The 19,044-nt window shown below is 37.0% G+C and overlaps 1 protein-coding gene across 4 annotated transcripts in view; it reads left to right on the forward strand.

Moving 5' to 3' along the window:
* The window catches only part of sfmbt2 (Scm like with four mbt domains 2), a 75,117-nt gene extending 57,155 nt beyond the window's left edge, over positions 1-17,962 (forward strand). For all 4 annotated transcript variants that reach the window (XM_083528352.1, XM_083528353.1, XM_083528351.1 and 1 more), the window contains 12 exons: positions 1,093-1,175; positions 2,166-2,292; positions 3,775-3,888; positions 4,683-4,725; positions 5,142-5,206; positions 7,997-8,136; positions 8,380-8,489; positions 10,246-10,421; positions 12,604-12,773; positions 14,131-14,370; positions 15,259-15,390; positions 15,575-17,962. In XM_083528352.1, coding sequence (XP_083384478.1) covers positions 1,093-1,175; positions 2,166-2,292; positions 3,775-3,888; positions 4,683-4,725; positions 5,142-5,206; positions 7,997-8,136; positions 8,380-8,489; positions 10,246-10,421; positions 12,604-12,773; positions 14,131-14,370; positions 15,259-15,390; positions 15,575-15,715 — 1,541 coding nt within the window. In that variant the 3' untranslated portion in view covers positions 15,716-17,962. The remainder of the gene's footprint in view (positions 1-1,092; positions 1,176-2,165; positions 2,293-3,774; positions 3,889-4,682; positions 4,726-5,141; positions 5,207-7,996; positions 8,137-8,379; positions 8,490-10,245; positions 10,422-12,603; positions 12,774-14,130; positions 14,371-15,258; positions 15,391-15,574) is intronic.
* The last annotated feature ends 1,082 nt before the right edge of the window (positions 17,963-19,044 follow it).

Consider the following 19,044-nt stretch of genomic DNA (forward strand, 5'->3'; position numbering starts at 1 on the left):
TTTTATTCTCAAATCAACACCAAATTCTGCCAATATACACATCCGGCAATTAAAACCGTCCGTGTGAAAACATAGCAAAGTTCCGTTTGGTGTCCTGATTATTTACGTCATTTAAAACACCATAATTACCTTTAATTATTTACTAATAATAAAGATACATTTGCTTATTGATAAGGATCCATATTTTTCATGCCAATGTTGATGTTGAGTATTAAAAACTTGAAAAGTATTATCTTAGGGTACATTTAGTATATGTATGTATATATGTATGTATGTATGTATAATTATATTATATATAACATCATATATATATATATATATATATATATATATATATGTTTAATTATTAATATAAGGAATATTATATATTAATATGAATATTATATAATAATATTGGCAGTAGTGTGTATATATATATATATATACACACACACACTGTATATATTATTTAAACTTTTACAGGCTTTTCTGTCTTATTACTGCAATCAGACATGCTCTTTTAGTCTCTCTAGCAACTGCATATCAATGTCTCAGGATGTTTTGGTCTGAGATGGAATGCATAAGAAATTCCCTGACGAATGTGTTGAAGTAAAAAAGTAAAAAAAAAAAAAAAGAAAAAAAAAAAGAAAAAAAAAGCAGAACAAAATAATTAACAATGGAATTATTTGAAAAAATAATGCACACCTGCTTCGTTCCACATTGTGGTCATGTTACCACTTTGCATAATCATTTTTTTTTTTAATATTTCAATAAGGTTCCATCAAATATTCTTTATTTAAATTTGAATTTTGTATGTCTCTAATTTACCCTAACCTCTTTCTCGCTCTCTCTTTTGCCCTTTATCTCTTGCTGCATTTTCTGTCCTCTCTTTCTCTCTCTCTCTCTCTCTCTCTCTCTCTCTCTCTCTCTCTCTTCTCTCTCTCTCTCTCTTCTCTCTCTCTCTCTCTCTCTCTCTCTCTCTCTCTCTCTCTCTCTCTCTCTCTCTCTCTCTCTCTCTCTCTCTCTCTTTCTCTCTCTCTCTCTCTCTCTCTTTCTCTCTCTCTCTCTCTCTCTCTCTCTCTCTCTCTCTCTCTTTCGCTTCCTTGCTCTCAGGTTTTCAGTCTCAGGACTTTGATTGGGCAGATTATCTGAAGCACACAGGTACAGAGGCTGCCCCAGATGCCTGTTTCCCCAGTGTAAGAACACACTTTGATGCTCACCACACACACACGCACACACACACGCACACACACACGCACACACACGCACACACACACATGCACACACACATGCATGCTTTCATTTGCACTATGCACCCTTAACCTATTTTCAGTACTTCCAGATTCTGCTACTTTTTTTTTTATATATTTTATTATTATTATTATTATTATTATTATTATTATTATTATATTTCTTTATTTTTGTTTATTTCCTTTTGAGGAATAACTTTAATATTTTGTAACATTTTTATGAATTTGTTTATATAGAGTTGTTATAAGTCATATATTGGCAGTTACTGACTTTAGCTCATATTTTGCTCTACACACTTTATTAGTTATTAATAGAATATGATGTTCCTCTGAGAGCAGGACATGTTAGTAAAATAGTGGTGTGTGTAATTGTTTTTTTTTCCTGATTATATAAAGATGCTCGGGCATTTTTGTTGTAACTAGAGGATTTCCCCTTTTACTGTCAGTATTTGTCCAGAGTGTATCTCTGTGTACCTTTTATACACTCTTCCTCACCATATGGCACCTCTCACAATGCACAGCATCTCCTACACACACCTCGGTCTAAGATTTTTTTTCACTTTCAGTTCTTGTTTTGAACACAGTTGTTATTTACGCTTTTCATGCCTGGTCATATTTCCAGTATTGCTTTTCCTGGAAACAGTTTCGGCAATGTTGTGCGTGGTTCTGTTGTGAATGTGTACAGTAGGCTTATTGTTTTGTTTTCCAATTGTAAATAATTTACCAATTTCTTCAGTTTTTGAAATTACTATAAATCCCATCATTTATTTGCAGGACATGTTTCTGTTTAATTGATCACATGTTATTAATATTGAGCAGCCTTTAAACGAGCCTGTCTTGTCTCTCTTCATGTGTGTTTGTGGACGTCTTTATGTGCATGGCTTGTGTGCGTGCGCGCGTGTGTGTGTGTGTGTGTGTGTGTGTGTGTGTGTGTAGGCGTCTCTGAGTCGGGGCTTCTGTAAGGATACATGGTTGGAAGCCGTAAACCCACTTCAGCCGGGTGAAATCAATGTTTCACGAATCACTCAGGTTAAAGGTCGCCTCCTCTGGCTTAGATATGAAGGTAAGTGACTGGTGTTTGTGTGTTTGTTTGTGTGCATAACAGTGTGAGAGAGAGAAAGAGAGCAAGGGTATCGTTTCCTTCTCTTTGGTGTTAACTGTTAAGGTCTGTTTTTATAGTAACAAGGTGAAACGAAAGTGTCTGCTCTAAAAATGGCCTCTGGTTTGTAAATATCACACACAAACCCTGGTTTGTCCCATTACAGAACCTGGAACTCAGAAAAGAGGCTTTCATGTCTCCAACAAAGCAGGCAGGGGGACAGTTTTTGTCTTCTTGTTTTGCGCGAATCTCACATAAGCCTCAGCACTGTAACATATCAATGTCAGGTCTGGTTAGTGTGTTTGTTTGGCTGCACAATGAAATCAGCTTTGTGTAGCACTGTACTGAATGTATGTTAGTTAGTTAGCGTATGTTTGCACCTACATAGCTGGAAGTTTGACTCCCACCTCTGCACCTCTCTCATTTGCTCTGGGGGTTTCCTCAGGGTATTCCAGTTTCCACCCCCAAGTCCAAAAACTGTTTTCCCCACCAGTCCAAAAACATTTATTGTAGGATGTCTGGCATTTTAAAACGGTCACCCACTTGGTGTGTGTGTGTGTGTGTGTGTGTGTGTGTGTGTGTGTGTGTGTGTGTGTGTGTGTGTGTGTGTGTGTGTGTGTGTGTGTGTGTGTGTGTGCGTTAGTGATGGGTCGTTTATCCACGAGTCTTCAATGTGATCCAGAAGAACTTGAGGTCTCAAAGGGCGCACGTGAGAAAAGCGTCGAAAAAAACCACATAGGTTATGTTCAGGAAACAGAATTGAGCAGGTTACCTCTTGGTTCTTTTAGTCCGAGTCGTTCACTTTTATCATGTGACTTCCATATATGCTATGCGGTTATTTATACATATATGAATTATTGGAACTACAGTTTCCGTGGATCTGCTTATTGAAAATGGAGTAATTTCTTTTATTTCTGATCAAAGAAACGAAATGAACGAAATGACTCCGAAAAAAAGGTTTGTTCATTTTGATGAACGAGATTCAAAGAACCAAGTCACTAAAACGATCCGCTCTTCCCATCACTATTGTGCGCGTGTGTGTTTTTTGCATGATTGTGCCCTGCTATTGTTTGGCACACATTCAGTGTCCCCTGCCTTGTGCCCCAAGTTTTCTGGGATAATTTCCAGACTTCCTTAAGACCCTTTGTATTATAAGCAGTATAGAAAATAGGCCTAGAATAAGGGGTTCCAAAGTCTCAGAGTTCTCACAAGGTAAACAGCACATTAACCAAATCCAACAGCATCCTTTCTGGAAGGAATTATTATTCAGTACTGGACTTCTGACAGTAAAAATATATTTGAGGAAGCTGCAACAATAACATGTTTAAATATTTTTTGTCATGTTTAATAACTGGTGTCACTTGTCACATGGCGTTAGTAAATACACAAAGTATATGGGAAAAGTGTATTTATATTTCAACGCTTTGTATCTCTCTTTCACACCAGGCCTGACCAAACCCCTTGCTGAGTGTATAGTGGATGTTGAGAGTATGGACATCTTTCCTGTGGGCTGGTGTGAAGCTAACGTCTATCCGCTTACACCTTTACGTAAAGCAGTGTGTGAGTATGAAATGTGACTCCACTCCTCCCTGTGTCTTAGACTTTCTCACTTCTAACCCTGTCTCACTGCTAGACATGGAAATTTACTATTCTACAGTATACACACACACACACACTCTCTCTCGCTCTCTCTCTCTTTCTCTCTCTCTCTCTCTCTCTCTCTCTCATATCCATATTTTTCTAGATCTCTTGTCTTTCTTGCTGTGTTCAAACTTCTACAATGCACCTTCTTTTACCAAAAAAAAAACACCTCTCTTAACACACTGTTGAGGTGTATTGAAGGTGGATAGTTTGCAAACATACACAATATGGACAAAAGTTTTAGGACACCTGACCTTTTTTTGCCATATGTGGTTCTTCTCCAAACTGTTCCCTCAAAACTGAAGGCACACAATTGTATTGGACGTCTTTGGCTGCGGTAAAATAGGTTTGGAAATGGGGGGGAATGCAAAGGAGCACATACCATACTTATGACCAGGTGTCCACAAACCTTTGGCAATATAGTATATTTCCAAATGAAAGCACTAAAATTCAGTTGCATAAGTATGAGACGCTATCAATACAATCCAGGACAAAAATTCTGGCGCACAGGTTGGTTATTTAAAAAAAAACTCCCTGTGGTGTTTAATTAATTCCTTAAAAAACGGGAACAAATGCAACACAAAGACCAGAATATAATGACATTTAACACATTTTGACATTTCATGGGGAGGGGGTTAATACTTTTTGCACCTTCAAGTCCTCTGTTTTAGTGTGTATGTAAAGGGTTTTTTTTTTTTTTGTTTATTTTTTAGGCCAGTCTCAGAAGAAGATCGCTGTGGTGCAGCCCGAGAAACAGTAAGTTACCTGGAAAGTTCCGTCTCTGCTCTGCTTACACTTACATCCAAACATTTTTTACAAACTCTCTCACTGCTCCATACCCTTCAGCTAAGCCATACAAGATTAATGGTGCTGAGACATCAGCGTGTTAATTCCGTGTGCGTCTGTCCTCGTGTAAGATTCATCCCAGTCTCAACACTGTTCTGTTTCATTTCCTGTCTGCTCTACGGTCTCCTTCCAAACCTGCTTAGATCAGGAGACATGAGCGTTCTGCTTTCAGTCTAAAAAACACAGAATTTGGCTGTCCAGAAATGTACAACTGTATCCATAAAATATTTCATAGCAGTACGTTTTTTTTTTTTTTAGATGCATAAGATGTATAAGCTACACATTATTTCATGATGCATTCATTGTTAATGTTGTTTGTGTTGCAGAGTGACTCCTCCTCCCAAAGAAAATGTCTCCCTCGACCATTGCCAGTCTGTTCCCATGGACCCAGGTTGTTCCTCATTTATTGTAGTAGACATTAAATTTTGTTACACTATTGTACACTCCTGTAGCTCAAATTGCTGAAGAAGTTAATGCTGTAAGGGTGACCAACACAATATAAAGCAGGTGGTCATAACGTTATGCCTGATACCGACCCTGTCGAAGGTTCATCACTGTTCCTTCTTTGGAGCACTTTTGATAGATACTGACTACTGCATACCAGGAACAACCCACAAGAGCTGCAGTTTTGGAGATGCTCTGACCCAGTCGTCTAGCCATCACAATCTGGCCCATTTCAAATTCGCTCAAATTTTTACTCTTGCCAATTTTTCCTGCTTTCAACAAATCAACTTTGGGGGCAAAAGGTTTACTTGCTGCCTAAAATAGCCCACCCACTAACAGGTGCCCTAATGAAGAAATAAACAGTGTTATGCACTTCACTGGTCATAATGATGTAATGTCATAATGTTATGCCTGATCAATGTACATTTTATGGCATTTGGCAAATGCCTGATATCCGGAGTGATTTTACGAATTGCTTTGACATCTCTATTAATAACCATGTATCAGTTACCATCACACTCTGTTAGGAGAGAAAATAGTTAGTAATCAATGTTTTTTTAATAAAGAAATAGTCATTAAAGAGGTAGGTCTTTAAACATTGTGTGACTCGGTTGTTCGGGAATCAAGTAGAAGTGGAAAAGAACAAAGGAGAGTCTAGAATCATGTCTTTGTTGTACCTGAGAGATGGTAGGAGCATTCAAGCAGAGGTGTAAAGAGGGCCTAAATCCCACTTGAGTAAAAGTGTAGATAATGCAAAAACGTACTCCGTTACATAAGAAAAATTCTTAAAGAATCTGATTCAAATAGTATGTGGAACGTAGGCTCAAAGATGCACTGGTTCTCGACACCAAGACATGTTAGTGACAAGCCAACAGCTGTTGATATTATACTGTTTATTTCCTAAAATACAAATCAAATTGTACACCTGCAGCCTCAGAATTAAACAAATTGCAGAATAAATCAGTCATTGTCAATTAAAATATAGTGGAGTAAAAAGTACATATATTGAATCAGAAATGTAGTTAAATAGAGAGCGTTGGTTATATCTTTGATATTTAGTAAAACTAGGAAGTAGTCAGAAACTTACTTAAACACACTAACGAACAAGGGGGGGGGGGGGTTCCATTTTGAAGCTTTTGAAGGTGAGCATCAGTGTTTTAAATCTAATGTTGGCAGCCAGTGAAAGAAACGTAGCAGTGGGTCGGTGTGGGAGAATCTAGGAAAGTTGAAAACAAGTCGTTACAGCCGCATTCTGGATCAGTTGCAGAGGTCGAATGTCTTTCGGAGGCAGAGTTGCCATTAGTAGTCCAGTCTTGAGATGAATACTTGATGAAGAACTGAAGTGATACATTGTCTTGTGGGAGGTGGTAGCTTAGAGGTTGGTCTTTGGAGCAGAAGGTCATGAGTTTAAATTCAACTCCACTGCTCAGTTGTATGACTGAGACAGTATATAAGTCTATAAGCTCTGGATAAGGGCGGTTGCCAAATCCCGTAAAAATGTACAGTATAGCTGGAATTTGGATCAGGAATTCTTTTAATTCTTACTCAAGTGAATGGTAAAGGCCGTATAGAGATTAATATATATACAAATGCTATTTTAGCTCTGTTTTTCGAATAACCGAAACACAATAGCACTCAGTCAAGGTTGCATTTTGCAGTCTTAGCATAGCTACAAGAGTTCAATTTTAAGAATATCGGATTCCATTGAACTATGCGAGTTGAGGAAGTTTTTCAAATAAAAATGTGCTTTGCACGAAGAACACTGTTGTTGCAGGGGTGTGTGTGTGTGTGTGTGTGTGTGTGTGTGTGTGGCCCATGGCGATATTTCGCTTGCGGGGTTCAGCTCGTGTAGGGAATGTAGCTCGTGTGTTGTGTGCGCATACAAATAAGTTTAACACCACACGCCATTTAGATCAGATAAAAGGTAGAAAGATTCCAATACACACTCTTTTATTCGATAAAAGAAGCTGGGTTATTTATAAATTGAAATGGGAAAAATCTGCAGATCTCAAAAGTATAATTTGAACTTTTATTAATGCAATGCTGAGTTTTAATGAGAAACTAATTTGTTTATATATTTATTGATAGTTTTATAGTTCTGTAGCGATAGTTTTAACCCTGAATAGGACATTAGAATAAATAGTTTAAATACAATATATTTAAATATTCAGCAGAAGACAGGAGATCAGCATTTAGCACTTAGCACTGTCTCGCTATATTTTTTATATACAAATGCCACTTCCTGTCGCCAGATGCAAAAAATATTTCCCTCTTTATTTAAAATGTGCACACCTTCCTTGTCGTTTATCATTTCTCTATGCTGAGTGTCACATGCTTCTTTTCATTTTAACAACACTCTTAAATAACATTCGTTTTTCAGTGTGTAAAAACTACAATTATCAACTTCAATAAATATCTAAGGAAAGAGAAGTAGCTCTCCATTATATTTTATATTTTCTGACTGCAGAGTTTTATCTCTAAATCTGTTTCGCATGCAGCCTCTTGCTATAATTGCAGCTGATGCACAGTCAGCGTGTGGCCCCGAGCAGCCATTCTTTTTTTTTTATATCACCCTTTGAGATAACCCTACATTTATTTTTTTTTTTCCCCTTTTATTTGTTCTCTAAGATTATTGATTACTGAGCTATTGTTCAGTCAAAAGTCATTTTTTTCAAGTTCTCTATAAGATCCAGCTCAATTGCAATGTGTGTATGTGTTTGTGATTTCTTTACCACAGTTTCTGTAAATGGAAAGTACTGCTGCTCTCAGATCTTTGTGAATCATCGCTGTTTTTCCGGGCCGTACCTCAACAAGGGAAGAATCGCCGAGTTACCACAAGCTGTGGGGCCTGGCAAATGCACATTCGTCCTTAAGGAGGTACAGTGGCAGTCCCTGGCATGGTGTGTGTGTGAGATCAGTGTGTGAGAAATGAGAGAGGAAGTCTGACAGAGCATGAAACTGGCAGAGAGAGGAAAAAGCGATAAAGAGATAAAGATATGTTAAAACGTCAGCTGTGTGTGTGTGCGTGTGTGTGCGTGTGCGTGTGTGTGCGTGTGCGTGTGTGTGCGTGTGTGTGTGTGTGTGTGTGTGTGTGTGTGTGTGTGTGCGCATGTTTTGCAGGTTTTGACGATGTTAATAAACTCAGCATATAAGCCTAGCCGTGTTCTCAGAGAGCTACAGTTGGTTGGAGATCCACAGTGGAACTGTCTGGAGGAAACCCTCAAAGCCAAGTGCGGATACACACACACACACACACACACACACACACACACACACACACACACACACACACACACACACATACAAGACATACAACAAGGTCCATAAATAAATATCTACAAGGTTACTGTTATTTGAGGAGTCAGTATATTTTAGTTCAAATCAAATAATCAGTAAAATGCAAACTTCTACCTATAATTTGAGGATGTGATGATTACAGCTAAAATATGTAAATACTCAGCCTTTCCTTGGCTAGGTGCGTGTTAGTCCTTCATTATTTCACTTACAAGTAAACAGATAAAAGTTGCTTTCACGTGTTGCATTTGCATTAGGAATCGGTTGGAATTTGCTTTCGATATAAAGTCCAAATGATGTCATTGTTAGTAAAGGAAGTCATCATTAGGCTTTAAGCATCACAAAGATAACCAAAAAACTATTGATGTGGTCAAATCAACTATTTGGTACATACAAAAGAAAGAATACATGACAAAAGGCATTGAGGACCACATAAAACAAATGTGGTGGTTTACACAAACTTTTTATCTTATGAAGCAAACACTTTTGTGAGCACCCGCCAGGAGATTTTGAACCAGAGATAATAAGGGTTTTTTTTATTTAGCTTTTATTTTTTATATATATATATATAATTTTTTATATTTATTGTGTGTATACCTTCATGAAAAATTCAAGATTTTAAGATATACTACTGTAAAACCAACATTAATTATGATTTATCATATACCACATATATTTTTAAAAAAAAAAAAAATTATTTTTTATTTCATTAATGATTGACATTTGGACATTAATTTCCATTCATAGATCAGGTTATAGAGCAAGTTAGTTCCTAATATTCTTCTTTTTTTTTATTGAACCACCCGCAGCATTCACCACTATACAACTACAGCTTCCTTGCAAGCTTCTTCTTCTAATTCTTAAAAATTCACTTAAAAATGCATAAAACTAAAAGCAACGCAACTTTTTTCACGCAAACAAGTGAAATATCATGCAACGCCCAAGAGAGTCACCTGACCTTAAACTAATTGAGCTGCATTTTAACTGCTCAAGGCAAAGTAAAATTTTAACATCAGTAACAAGCAAACTGACAGCCCCGAAGTATAAAAGTTGTAGCTAGCTGAAGTGGCACGCTCGCACTGCGTTGTTTAATTGTATCCTTAACACCCATACAGTTTGGTGGAAATCTGATAACGCACATGCACACATCTTACTGTACAGAATGTTTCCATTTCACCTGCTTTTCTCAAAGTTTTAAGCAGTAAAGAAAGTCCCGTTGTAAAGTAGCGGTATTGCACAATGTTCGCTGCATATGTTTTCAGCAATTTTTGTGTGTTTCTAATTTCAATATTTAGAATGCAGTAAAACGTGGTTGGGTTTGAAATATTGCTCGAGTGTGTTAAGGACTACGCATTTCATTGGCCTTATCAAATCGCACAATACCGATCTGCCACAGGATTGCACTCAATACACAGCAAATTTATTTATTCATGCATGACAATAGGTTCCTGTGTGTAATAAATTTGGGAGTATAAACCCAGTATTCCTAATGAACAGAGTCATTTGCATAACCAGAGAGCCAATTTGCATACTCACACATATTTAATAGACTTGAAATTCACAATGCAAAATTTTCTCAAGCAGGACCCCACACCCCCTAAACACACACATACACACACACACACACACACACACAGATGGGTTGGAGGACACACAGACAGTGGATTTGTGGCTTTTTTTGTGTTCCTGCAGGTATAAAGGAAAGAGTTATCGTGCAAGTGTAAGCATCGTGTGTTTGGCTGAGCAGGTGGCCGATTTCTGTCGCAGAGTGTGTGTGAGACTGCAGTGCTGTCCGAACCTGTTCGGCCCCACACTCGTGTCAGACAAGTGTCCAGAGAACTGCTCCATACACACCAAGACCAAGTACAGTAAGTGTCTTCGTGTTAACCCGAAGAGACAGGAAGGGGGGAGAAGGGACAAATCTATTTTGAGAAGCAGATGTATATTAAGAGTTGAAGAGGAAAGACAGGAGATATCTTTGTGGAGAGAGAGATATGGAGACAGATATATTAAGAAAGAGACAAATACAGAGAGATATAGAGGAGAGGGAGAAAGTAAGGACATTCACGGACAGAGATTAAAAACATATGAACTATATGCATGTTATAATGTGTTTTCATTTCCTATCAAATAATACACAATACCTCAATGTATTCCTTTATGAGGAATGAAAGATTTAAAGGCATACTGCTATAGAAAAACTATTTCTAACATTCCTATCTTTTATATATATATATATATATATATATATATGTAGATCTGGTAAGTTATGGAGCAAGTTAGTTCCGGTTATTATTTATATTGACAGCTATGCACCATTTACACTTTATTTATATCTTTCTTTAAGTTAATAAGAGCATTCATTCACTTAGGAAAATCTCTGTCCTAAACTTCATGCCTTTAAATTTGCCTTTTCCTTTAAAACTGTTGACACTGGAGACTCCTTACAATCTGCATAATGTCTTCTCATAATAAACATTACCATGCAGTTATACAAAAATAACTCATACCAGGCTGTTGTGATACTGTTACCAAACAAAATAGATTATTTTCTGTAGAACTGTGTGGTATGGAGTGTTATTCCTTTCCTTACTAAACTACAATGGTTTTTTTTTAGGAGACATGGTGCTTTGTACAGGTTTATACTTAGATTAGGACTTAGGACCGAGACAAGTTCCTTCTTGTAATCACTTATGTAATATATATTTCCTCAGCAGTTTTCCCTCTATCTTTTTTTTCTCTCTCCTTCCGTCAATCTCCTAAAAAAAAAAAAAAAAAAAAAAAAACACCACCACATCAACAATTATATTTTTTATTTGTTAAACATGCTTTTTTTTTTTATCTATTAATGATCTTGAATTATTGAATAATCCACTATAACAGCCTGTACATATGATCAGCTCTTAAAGAAACTATAGCATATGCATGAGTGCATTAATAAAAAATGAACATTCATGTTACAGCCTGTAACTGTCTGAGTCATGCTCTTATACATACATACATATTACACACCCTCTTATCAATCAGGTTCGAGAAGTCAGTCATGCTGTGGTAAAGATCAGTTTATATGAGCACCAGCTATACAGAGCCGTTTAAACTAACAAATAAATTTAAGCCTTGTAACTGGAATTACTGTCAGAGCTGCTGATATAGGAAATTAATGATATAATTTCATGACCAATCAGAATCAAGCAATAAACCGCACTGTGGTTTGATGAAATTCCGTTTCCTCGACCTCCAATTTCAAGAGATTGAGGTATTATATCGTGTGCATTTATTATCAATCCATTGAGTCTTTAATGTACTTTGAAATACAGCGTTTAAAAAAAAAAAAAAAAAAAAGCATTTTGGGATAAAAAAAAAAAACAGCTGAAATATCCTATTACTATTGTAATACTATTCTGTCTATATTATTATATTATCTTATAATATATTACGATAATAATACTATCTAAATTTGGATTGTATTATAGCATTGTTTATCAGGTCTTCCCAGTGTTTATTTTAATGAAGACGGGTAAAAATGCATGTGCATTTGTCGGTTAGCAGTTTATTAATCTTGCTAATCTAGTAACTAATGACCCGCCAACTTGGAGTAATTAAATACATGTTGATGCATGCTAACATTTTATTTCTGTAGTTGCTGGGGTTCTATTATTAACTTCTAAATAACACCGTGTAATTATGCAGCAGTTCGAAATGTTATTTCAGTGTCGTCTTCATGAAGCTCTAACATGCTGTGCACTTGGATACTTTCCTTCTTGTTAGGGGTTTGAGGATTATCCTGAGATTTGTCTTTGTTCGGGCCCACTGACTTCTTCGCGCTGTAGAAATGTGGAATAAGAAAAATAAATCTGAGAAACAGGGGGATTGAAAGCAGAGACAAAGTTTGATTAGGAAAATGAAGAGAGAGAGAGAGAGAGAGAGAGAGAGAGAGAGAGAGAGAGAGAGATGTATAATAAGATGGTTTTACATTTTAATTAAGAATGACGCAGTTTTGCAGTGGATGTACTTTCTAATTGGTTTGGTAAAATGTCTGTGTTTTTGAAGCACATTACTATGGAAAGAAGAGAAAAGTGGGCCGTCCCAGCGTGGGAGAATGCACTCCAGAGGGCGACATGGCAAAACCGGCCCGCCGCAGAAAGAAGCGCAAATCCGTCTTTGTTCAAAAGAAACGCCGCTCTTCTGTTACAGGATACCACGCCATGGAGTCAGCACAGGTCACATATACATGCACATGAAACCCCCTGCATTCTGTTCACTACATTTTCCCAGGTCACTGCGTTAGAATACATTTAAAATACATTGCTCTGATACCCAACTGATTGGTATTAACCGCACTGATAGACGAGGAGCAGCAAAAGCTCTTTCCATGCTCCTTCAGATTGTAGGAGCTCAGGTTAAAATGCAGCAAGAGACCGAGCAAATGGGACGAGCAATTAAAACCGAGCTATTTCAGTTGTCATTTAATTGCAATATCATTTTCATGTTCATTTAGAAGAGCGATCTTAATCCATTTAAACCATTTTGCAGATAATATAAATAAGTTGAGTTTAATGCTTGAACAGCCATTTGGCAAAAACACTATTCCTTTTTCAGTTTATTTACCAGAAATGAGCAAACCTCAATGAATCAAAACATATAAGAGAGTAGAAAGATTACCAGTTACGTTTTTATCCACTCGTAAATTAAAAGGAACCACTGATTTTGCTAAATTTGTTTGAGTAAAAAGTAGGATATTTGACTTTGACTTGTGTAGTAAGAATAAACTCTCCCCAAATGGAAATACACGCGTGAAGTACAATAGGTGAAAAAACGACTTAAATGCAGTAACGTAAAAATTATATTTACTTGGTTGCTGCCCATCGCTGAAAATGACAATGTTTGAACATCATCACCTTAAAAAAAAAGGTTTTAACGTATTATTTATGCTGTGGGTGAAATTATGCAGCAGTTTGAAAGGTTATTTCAGTGTCGCCTTCACTTAACAAAAAGAATCTGATAAAAAGATAGAAGGGAAGACTTTTACTTGTCACATGTACATTACAGCACAGTAAAATTGTTTCTTGTTATGAAGCTGGGGTCAGAGCGCAAGGACCCCTGGAGTAAAGAGGGTTAAGGGCCTTGCTCATGGGCCCAAGTTTCACAGCTTGCCGGTACTGGAGCCTAAACCTCCAACCCAGAACCTTAGTTACATTAATATTGTGACAATTTAAAAAAACATTCAAAATGGGTCTATTTTGATCCTTATAGAGTTTAAGGGTTTAAAGGTTTTGCTTATTCTCATTCAAGTCAGGTTTCTAATATGTTTTGAATTAAGAGAGCTTGTCATTTTATGATTCCACCAGCCGAGAGAATATTTGCACACGTTTACAGACCCAAAAAGGAAACATCCTAATGCTTTAACAAATGTAATGCTTTGAGATTAATGTATGTTAATCTGCCCATTAAGTCATTTTGTCGTGTCTTTTTTAGCTAGACGTGACATTTGCCTGCTGCTTGTGGCCTGACATAGTAATGATTCAGTAATGATTAATCTCAGAAAAAAAATACATCGTTGCCCTTTCTTTCTAACAGGACAGCGATGATTTCGATGATTTCGATGAAGAGGAAGATGAGGAGTCGTACAGCGGGGAAAGCTCGAGCTTGGAGCTGCGCGAAGAGGCTCCTGTGCGCTTCTCTACGCGACGAGGCCGACCCTGCAGGTCTCTCACTCTGCCTGGGCCGGGGGCTTCTACAGAGCGCCCGTTACTGCGCAGATCCACGCGCTCGCTCTCTTACACACACAACCAGACAGCCAAGCACACAAACACAGAGGTGAGCCAGTCGCTATGTGTACTCAAGGTTTATCAGTTTATCAGTCTGATAAGACTAACCCTGGAGCACTGAGACAAGAAAAATGTGATATTCATCGAGATCTCAACGGATTATATTTTTCCGTCTCCATATCACTCTGTCCTTTACATCTGCCTTTTTCAAACCAACCACCTGCATGTCACCACATATATAAACCTCTCGGTTTGACTTAAATGCCCCTTGTGTGTGTGTGTGTGTGTGTGTGTGTGTGTGTGTGTGTGTGTGTGTGTGTGTGTGTGTGTGTGTGTGTGTGTGTGTGTGTGTGTGTGTGTGTGTGTGTGTGTGTGTTTCACGCAGATCAACTCAGATTACTTTGCCATGTTAATTGTATAAAACATTTCTAAAACTCCATTTTATATTAATGCTTGGAAAAAATCATATATAATAATCTTAACATGAGCAAGACAAGACATAGGAAATGGTGCATGATCAAATTAGTAGCTGACATCCAGCAAGATTTAGGAAACACACACACAACATTAAGGAGGTACTCTTTTACCTTTTATTCAGCATTTTGCCATTTTGAGCTGCATGCTTTTTATGGAGTTTCTATGGAGGCTGTCACTAAACATACATCAGCTGTGCAGTGAATATAATTGATGATTGGCATTTATTATACTATTATACATATGACACATATATACACACAACTTCCATGAAACTTTGATAAATGAGGTTTACTTGGACAGAAGGAATAGACTAATATAGAATAATATTGTATGTGGTACTCGCTGAGGCACAAGCTAACCAGCAGTGACAAATAAGCTCTCTGACTGTGTGATCAATGAATGTATTAAAGTGATTTCCTTTTGTACATATAATTACAATAGTGTATGTCTGTGTGTCTAGACGCCAAATACACAAGAAGAAGAAAGCTGCTTGGTTTTAGAGAGGAATCCTCTCGAGTGGAGCGTGTCAGATGTGGTCGACTTCATCATGTCCACAGACTGTGCCTCTCTAGCCAAGATTTTCCAGGAGCAGGTAAAACACACACACACACACACACACACACACACACACACACAGACTTGAAGTAATCAAGCAGAATTAGATCAGATTAACCAAATATTTAAAGCAGGCCAGGAATTGCCCTCATTTGTGAGCTGCATAACAGTGAAAACTCGTTTTTCTCTCTCTCTCTACCCCTCTCTCTCTTTCTCTGCAGGACATTGATGGTCAAGCCCTGTTGTTGCTGACCCTCCCCACTGTTCAGGAGTGTATGGACCTAAAACTCGGCCCTGCTATCAAACTCTGTCACCAGATCGAGCGTGTTAAAGTGGCCTTCTACTCCCAGTATGCTAATTAAGCTAACATCTGTTTTCTCTCAGTGGATAAATACGCTTGGTGCACACTGCTCAGGGGATCTCACACCGTCAGAACAACAAAAAAAAACGACACAACTGACTATACGCTGCAATTCTGAAAGCACAACGCTTTCCTGAAGAACTTCTGCAGTTAAACTTCCGCTGAAGAAGGTCCACAAGTTCATCAGAAAAGGATGAAATGAATGACAGGGGGACGCTGAACAAATATAGACATTATGGAAATCGGGGGTTCTGATGTTCTTCTGAGGCAATTTTTTTTTGACAGATCATTTCGATTACAAATAGCAGGCCCACAATACAGGGTGTTTCTCAATACCAAAAATGAAAGACTTACTGTATATCTCACCAACTACAATCAGTTCGACATGTTTGCGTTACTGATACTTGCCTTTGGATTAAATAACTTTTGGCTCCCTGAGCACTTAGGAGCAATTAAACGATTGCTAAGTTTGGATACTTGACAACTACGTGACGAATGGCTGCATGTACTGCACTAGGATCGGGTGTATCAGATAATATAAGAGAAAGTGCTAACAACTAAAATGAATTAAGGATCCTATATGCGAACTCTTATTAATAAGAAATGATACATCTCAAATCACTGATCTTTTCAATATTTATTATAATTTATTACCAAATATTGCAGGAAAATTTGAGACAGCTGATGTGTAAAAATAATGAAACGTGTTTAAACCGATATGAAAATGATTGAAAGCGCTATAAAGGTGAATTATCATCATCATTGTGGTCACATTGATCAGACGCTGCTGAGTCGACTCATAGAAGACAGCGATTTTTTTTGTATCATATTGTATTTTGTGCAAATCTCAGATTTACACCCCTTGAGTGAATGTGACAGTAATGCAAGCCTTAACGGGCACATCCTATTGCTTATGCGTACTTTTTAGTTTTTTTACCTGTGTAGGATTACACGTTGTGTCCACTAGGCTTTTAGAGACGAAGCATGCCTCACCAGCCATTAACCAATTTCCAAACAACAACAAAATAAACAGTGACAACGCCAGGGGTTGAATAGACCAGGAATTCATTAATCAAATCGAATTGCAATTGCACCACATTCCTGTTTCTACTTTTTATTTTTTTTTTTTAAAGAATGCACACAAAGTGCAGCAGCCACCTTACATAAGCACATGTAAAAAAAAACGCCCTGATGCCAGCACAGGATTTTAATGCTGACTAGTTAATTTTGCTAACCTGAGACTCGTCCTCATTCCGTCTGTCATCACTGTATTTCAAAGACATAAACAGCTTTCAGTTTATTCGTATTAGTCAAACGTATATCGATGAGTCACTGAAATCTGGGAAGCACCCAGCTGTTTTAACTGTACTTCAGTAGAAGAACTGAGCTTTGGCAATGGAACATGACTTAGAGCAGTACACAAGAACAAACACATTGAGAAACACCTGATGTTCCTGTTCCAGAACTGTGATAAGCCACTTATACCTGTCTCCGTTTTTCTCATTTGAGACCAAATGATATATTTATAAGTGTAATTAGATTTGAAGGATCAATGTATAAAAAATATCTTTGAAATATTTATTTTGGCCTGAAGAGCAGGTGCTCTCTCTCATGTTAATTTTTTTGTTTTGTTAGTTTTTCTTTCTTTATTCTTGTTCTTTTTTCTTGTTCTTTTTTTTTTTTTTTTTTTTTTTTTTTTTTTTTTTAAGGGGAACAGTACAGATTGGTACAGTGTTCCTTATCTTATACCACTTTGTAAAAAAAAGAAAAAAATATGACCAAACAAACAAACCACTAAAACAAAACACTGGATACTGTATGGAAATGTTTCATGCAAAATCTATGCAAAAGCAAGACTTTTCTTATGGACATTTTCTACTTTGCTGTATGACCCGATGCTTCCCTTAAAATTGTACAGAGTACATGTACATAGAATGTGTAAAGATTTTTTTGACCTAATAGTAAAATCTAGTTTTAATACAACATTGTGATGCACTCAAAAATGAGCTAATTATGTGTTCTATTATTATTATTATTATTATTATTATTTTGATGATGATGATGATGAAACAGAAAGCATCCTTGTTTTACAAGGATGTGGTTTGTAAGTTTAAAAGCAAGTATGATCATATGACCAGGACACTGAAATATAACCAATATCCTGTGACATCCCACTAAAACCGAAAGAAATGTTGAACGATGCTGTAAATCACTCATTGATCATAAAAGAGTGAAGACCTTTTCGGAATGTTATGGAGTTTGTTTTGCTCTTTTTTTCTCGACTCATGAATAAATTTGGTTACAATGGTATGCAAAGAAGCAAAGGTTAGAAATGATCAAATATTAAAAGTATAAAATATGCAATTTATATACTATTTCAAGAAATCAATATCTAGCCATATGTACAGAATACATACCGATCTGGCAAAACATTGACATTATGACCGGTGAAGTGAATAACACTGATTATCTCTTCATCATGGCACCTGTTAGTGGGTGGAATACATTAGGCTGCAAGCGAACATTTTGTCCTCAATGATGACGTGTTAGAATCAGGAAAAAGGGGCAAGCGTAAAGATTTTTGGGTGAGTTTCACAAAGGCCAAATTGTGATGTCTAGATGACTGGGTCAGAGCATCTCCAAAACTGCAGCTCTTGTGGGATGTTCTGCGTCTGCAGTGCTCAGTATCTATCAAAAGTGGTCCAAGGAAGACACAGTGGTGACACGGCGACAGGGTCATGGGGGCCCGAGGCTCATTGATGCATGTGGTGAGCGAAGGCTGGACCGTGTGGTCCGATCCAACAGACGAGCTCCTGTAGCTCAAATTGCTGAAGAAGTAAATGCTGTTAATGTTCAATGTGTCAGAACTGTTTTGGCAGCAAAAAAGGGGGACCAACACAATACAAGGCAGGTGGTCATAATGTTATGCCTGATCGATGTATATAAAATAAGTTTGAAGTATGTTTTATATATATATTATTATATTTTATATATATATATATAAATATATACAATTCTGTTTTTTGGTGACTATCAGAATACGAGTCAGGATTATGGGATAATGTCTTTAAAATGATCAATGCTTTCAAACCCTGCTGAATAATTCAGATTATTTTATTTTATTTTTATTTTTTTAGGGAAAAAAAAAAAGGTTTCTAACATGGAAGATAGCATGCAAATACTTCTTAACCAAATAATAGACAGGAAGAACAGGCTTCCTGTTAACATGAGGAAATGACAAAAACAGAAATTTTATGAGAAATATAAAACAGTCCTTGTTTACACTCTTACTAATGAAAAATGGTTCTGAAAGTACCCACAAAACATCAT

This window comes from Silurus aristotelis, assembly GCF_946808225.1.
Source record: "Silurus aristotelis genome assembly, chromosome: 24".
NCBI classification, from domain to species: Eukaryota; Metazoa; Chordata; class Actinopteri; order Siluriformes; family Siluridae; genus Silurus; species Silurus aristotelis.